This window comes from Hemitrygon akajei, unplaced genomic scaffold, assembly GCF_048418815.1.
Source record: "Hemitrygon akajei unplaced genomic scaffold, sHemAka1.3 Scf000198, whole genome shotgun sequence".
Lineage (NCBI taxonomy): Eukaryota > Metazoa > Chordata > Chondrichthyes > Myliobatiformes > Dasyatidae > Hemitrygon > Hemitrygon akajei.
In genome coordinates this window covers 525,386-530,373 of record NW_027332083.1, presented here as the reverse complement: position 1 = coordinate 530,373, position 4,988 = coordinate 525,386, and the positions used below count along the sequence as shown (strand labels likewise).

The 4,988-nt window shown below is 57.3% G+C and overlaps 1 protein-coding gene across 1 annotated transcript; it reads left to right on the top strand.

Annotated features, from left to right (window-relative positions):
- Positions 1–503: 503 nt before the first annotated feature.
- On the top strand, positions 504–3,171 carry LOC140724372 (complement C1r-A subcomponent-like; the record flags this gene model as incomplete). The annotated part of the gene is made up of 2 exons (XM_073038816.1): positions 504–578; positions 2,027–3,171. Coding segments are annotated over 2 exons (914 nt in total), but the record flags the coding sequence as incomplete, so codon positions are not given.
- Positions 3,172–4,988: the final 1,817 nt, after the last annotated feature.

Sequence of the window (4,988 nt, the reverse complement as noted above, 5' to 3'; positions counted from 1 at the left end):
GATCTGGGTCTGGGATGTCCTGGGGTCAGGCATGGGGGCGGAGGGAGGGAGGGACTCTCATCACTCTCCTTCACCCTCGTCTCCCGTCTCCCTTCCCTCTTCCCGCCCCTCCCCTCCCCATCCTGCCGTGGACAGAGTGTTTCTATAGTCTGGGACCAGAGGGCACAGCCTCCGAATACTGTATAAGGACTTTCCTTTAGCACAGAGGATAGGAGCAACTGCTTTAGCAGGCGGGAGCTGAATCTGTGGAACAGACAGCTGTGGAGTGTATTTGTAAGTTGATAGGTTCCTGATTAGCTGGAGTGTCAAAGGTTACGGGGAGGAGGCAGGAGAGTGGGGTTGAGAGGGGTAGTAAATCAGCCATGATGGAATGAAGGAGCAGACTCGATGGACTGAATGGCCTGATGTGTTGTGGCTCCCCCGGCCTCCGTGCCCTTTGTTCTCCGAGTCTCACCCTGTCAGTCTCAAGCCGCGGGGCTGATGCCTGCTCTCTGCTTCTCCAGGAACCTATACCTGCACGGCTTCTCGTCGCTGGATCAACCGCAGTGTCAGGGAGGCCATCCCCTACTGTGCCCCAGGTAAAGTCCCACACTGGCCTGCCTTCCCTCATCCTCCCTCCCTCCGCCTCTCACACACACAGTTACACCCCTACTGTTTTAGTTGCTATTGAAGATTGCAGCGCAGTCTGGCGCAGTGGTCAGCACAATGCAGGAGGCCCGGGTTCAATTCCCACCGCTGCCAGTAAGGAGTTTATAGGTTCACCCCGTGGGTGACCACGTCCAAAGACATACTGGGTGGTAGGTTCATTAGTCACTGTGAATTGGCCCGTGACTGGGATTAAATCAGTGGCCAGCGTGGCTTAAAAGGCCGGGGAGGGGGGCCCATTCGATGCTAAATAAATTGTGGGCCAAGGAATGGCAAATGGAGTTTAATTGTGGTGGGTGTGAGGTGTAGCTGGTTGGAGAGTCAGTCCAGAGGACTGTCACAGTCAACAGCGGGACCCTGGAGAACAGAGTGCTGAAGGTGGGCTGGCTGGGTGGGGGAGAGGGGCTGAGCTGACTTTCATCGGTCAGGATACTGGGATGTCTTGCTGCAGTTGTACTGGACGTTTGTTGAACGTCGTATGGTTTTCGTCCCCCAGTGAAAGGAATGACGGGGGCCAACTGGAGAGGGCACAGGGAAGACTTACGAAGGGACCGCTGCGATTCGGGGGCCTGAGTTATCAGGAAGAGCCGGGCCTTTGATCCTTGGACTGGGTGGTGGCGGGGGAACCCCATCGCGTTTTATGAGATCATTCCAGGTGCAGATTGGGGGTGAGCGCACACAGTCTGCCTCCCAGGAGAGGAGTGAAGTTCGAAGGCAGAAGCTGAAGGTGGGTGGGGAATATGAGGGACAACTTTGCCACCGAGGGGGGGGGAGGGAATTGAGTTGATGGTGTGAGCTGCCAGAAGAAGTGGTAGGGGCAGGGACATTTAAAAAGGACTTGGGTAGGACAGGAACCAGATGGGGCAAACGGATGGGAATCTTGGTCGACATGGTCCCGATGGGCTGAAGGGCCTGGTTTCTGTGTTGAGACTCCCTGAATCCACTCTCCCCCCACCACCACCTCACCTAATCCATCAGCTCCTGGGGTTACACCCACAGCGTAACCCTCTTGTCATTCCTCCCCATCCCTGCTCTCATACTCCGCTGGCTTCCTCTCCCTCCTCCCCCACCCCAGGGTCATTTACTTTCTCTCTCTCTCAAACCATCTCTCTCTCTCTCCCTGTACTTATACCCCCGTCACTCTTCCTCTCACTATATCCCCCCCCCCAATCAGGTTCACCCCTGTTCTCCCTCTATCCCCTTGCTCTTTCTCCCCCACCGTGTTCACTCCCCATCCTCTCTCCGTGCTTACACCACCCCGCTCTGGCACAGCCGAAATAACCGACCCACCCCACCGTCCCTCCCCCTCTTTGTAGTTAAATGATCGCTAACCCCCCGCTCTCGCTCTCCCTCCTACCCCCCACCCCCCATGCCCCCGCAGTGTGCGGGAAGCCGGAGCAGCCGGTGGACAGGGGAACGGCTCGGATCTTCGGGGGCGCCCCGGCGCCCAACGCCAGCTTCCCCTGGCAGGTGTACCTGCGGCCCCCGCAGCAGCAGGGCCGGGGCTCCGGGGTGCTGATCGACCCGCGCTGGGTGCTGACCGCCGCTCACGTGTTCTGGCTCAAGCACCAGCCGCGGCCGGACGCCAGCACGCTGAGGAGCTACGGCGTCTACCTGGGGGACAACAACCTGGAGGACCTGCTGGAGTCGGCCGGACAGCCGGTGGAGGGGGTCTACCTGCACCCGGGATACGCGGGCGGCGACAACCCGCACTTCACCCACGACGTGGCCCTGATCAAGCTGGCCGCGCCGGTCACCCTCGGCCGCTACATCATCCCCGCCTGCCTGCCGCCGGCCCCCGGCCCCGAGCGGGGGCAGACCCAGCTCTACGGCACCGGGCAGCTGGGCTACGTGGCGGGCTGGGGCGTCACCCAGGACCAGAGGCTGCTCAACCGGCTGCACTACGTGGGGCTGCCCGTGGCCGACCAGGAGAAGTGCCGCCGGGTGATGGAGAAGGCGCAGCAGGGGTGGGGGGTCGAGCTCCTCCGCCTGGGACCCGGCATGTTCTGCGCCGGCACAGGGCTGGGCGAGACGGACTCGTGCCAAGGCGACAGCGGCGGGGCGTTCGCCGTCCGCCGGCGGGACGACGACTCCTGGTACGTGACCGGACTGGTGTCCTGGGGCCTCGGCTGTGGCCGCAACGGCACCTATGGCGTCTACACCCGGGTGGAGAGCTACCTGACCTGGATCCGCCAGACGATGGCCGGGGGCCAGGACTGACACCCAACGCCGAGTCCCTCCCGCCCACCACTGTCAGCCACGGTCCCCACCGTCATCCCTCTCCCCACTCTCCCACCGCCTCCTCTCCCCACTATTACCATCCAGAACCCGGCCGCTGCCCCAGGAGGGGTGACTGCACCATCGGACTGGTGGTGTGTTTTACCTATTTTCAGATCAACCTTGATGGACTGGAGTTGAATTTTAAATCGGGCATAATTATTTAGGGGTGGGAGTGGTGTGATTTTTGGAAGGAATCGGTTCAGAATGGATTTAGATTAATTTTAGAGATTAAATATTTAATTTGGATGGATGTGGTTCCAGATGCATTAATTTAATTTTAACATGGGATTTATTTTAAGACTAGAAGAGGTACAAGCAGACTAGGCCATTCGGCGACTAAAGTCTGGCTGGATTTGAGGTGGAATTTGTATCATTTTAAACATGATTAATAGAATTTGGATTGAGATTAGTTTAATTTTGGATCAAATGTATTGAAATTGGATGATGGTTTTGAAATGAGATTAGAATAATCCAAGAAGGAATTGGTTAAAATTGAATTATTTTTAATTTCAAATGAGATTCATCTGACTTGGGTGTGATCAGTTTAACTTTTGATGAGTTTGGTTGAGACCAGCACGGCAAAATGTGGAAAGGTGGAGAGGGAGAGAGACGGGACGGTGAGGGGAGGGAGAGGTGCTTGAGGAGAGCTGATTGATGGGGCAGTGTGGCAGGAAAAGGGGAGCTGAGGGAAGGTGGAGGACGGAGGAATCATTGATGTGCACAGGCTCCTGCCATCCTCACACCCCTCGACCCTCTAACTCTGACTCCTCTTCATTAATTCTGTTGCTTTGGATTTCCAGTATCTGCACATTATCTTTTGTTGCCATTTGCCAACACCCTCCTGTTCTCTCTCTCTCTCCTTTCGTCAAGCAACACATCTCTCATTCCAACCGTTACCGCTCCCTTTGCCCCTCACTCACTCTAACCACACCACCCAACCCCCTTTCCCGTATCTCGCCTGACAGGAAATTGCAGTTTCCCCTGCCCCGAAAGAGCATCTGCATGTTCTGGGAAGGATTCTGCATGTCAGGAGTGAGTTTCAAAGGGACTCATTTGGCAGTGCAGGGACAGATTTGGGATGGAATCCAGACCCTGGGGACATTTCCCGTCAGGAGTTCGTGGCCGTGAGGACGGCTGTGAACTGTGTAAACATTGCTGAGGACATCTGTTCCCAGAACACTAAACACAGCAGCAGAGAGAGAGAGATCAATAGGCCCACTTTCAACACAACCTCTGTTTGGCAGTGTGTGATGGGACGGTGCGGAGGGAGATTCACTCTGTGTCTGACCCTGGGAGTGTGTGATGGGACGGTGTGGAGGGAGATTCACTCTGTGTCTGACCCCGGGAGTGTGTGATGGGACGGTGTGGAGGGAGATTCACTCTGTGTCTGACCCCGGGAGTGTGTGATGGGACGGTGTGGAGGGAGATTCACTCTGTGTCTGACCCCGGGAGTGTGTGATGGGGCGGTGTGGAGGGAGATTCACTCTGTGTCTGACCCCGGGAGTGTGTGATGGGACGGTGTGGAGGGAGATTCACTCTGTGTCTGACCCCGGGAGTGTGTGATGGGACGGTGTGGAGGGAGATTCACTCTGTGTCTGACCCCGGGAGTGTGTGATGGGGCGGTGTGGAGGGAGATTCACTCTGTGTCTGACCCCGGGAGTGTGTGATGGGACGGTGCGGAGGGAGATTCACTCTGTGTCTGACCCCGGGAGTGTGTGATGGGACGGTGTGGAGGGAGCTTCACTCTGAGTCTGACCCCGGGAGTGTGTGATGGGATAGTGTGGAGGGAGATACACTCTGTGTCTGACCCCGGAAGTGTGTGATGGGACGGTGTGGAGGGAGATTCACTCTGTGTCTGACCCCGGGAGTGTGTGATGGGACGGTGTGGAGGGAGATTCACTCTGTGTCTGACCCCGGGAGTGTGTGATGGGACGGTGTGGAGGGAGAATCACTCTGTGTCTGACCCCGGGAGTGTGTGATGGGACGGTGTGGTGGGAGATTCACTCTTGTGTCTGACCCCGGGAGTGTGTGATGGGACGGTGCGGAGGGAGATTCACTCTGTG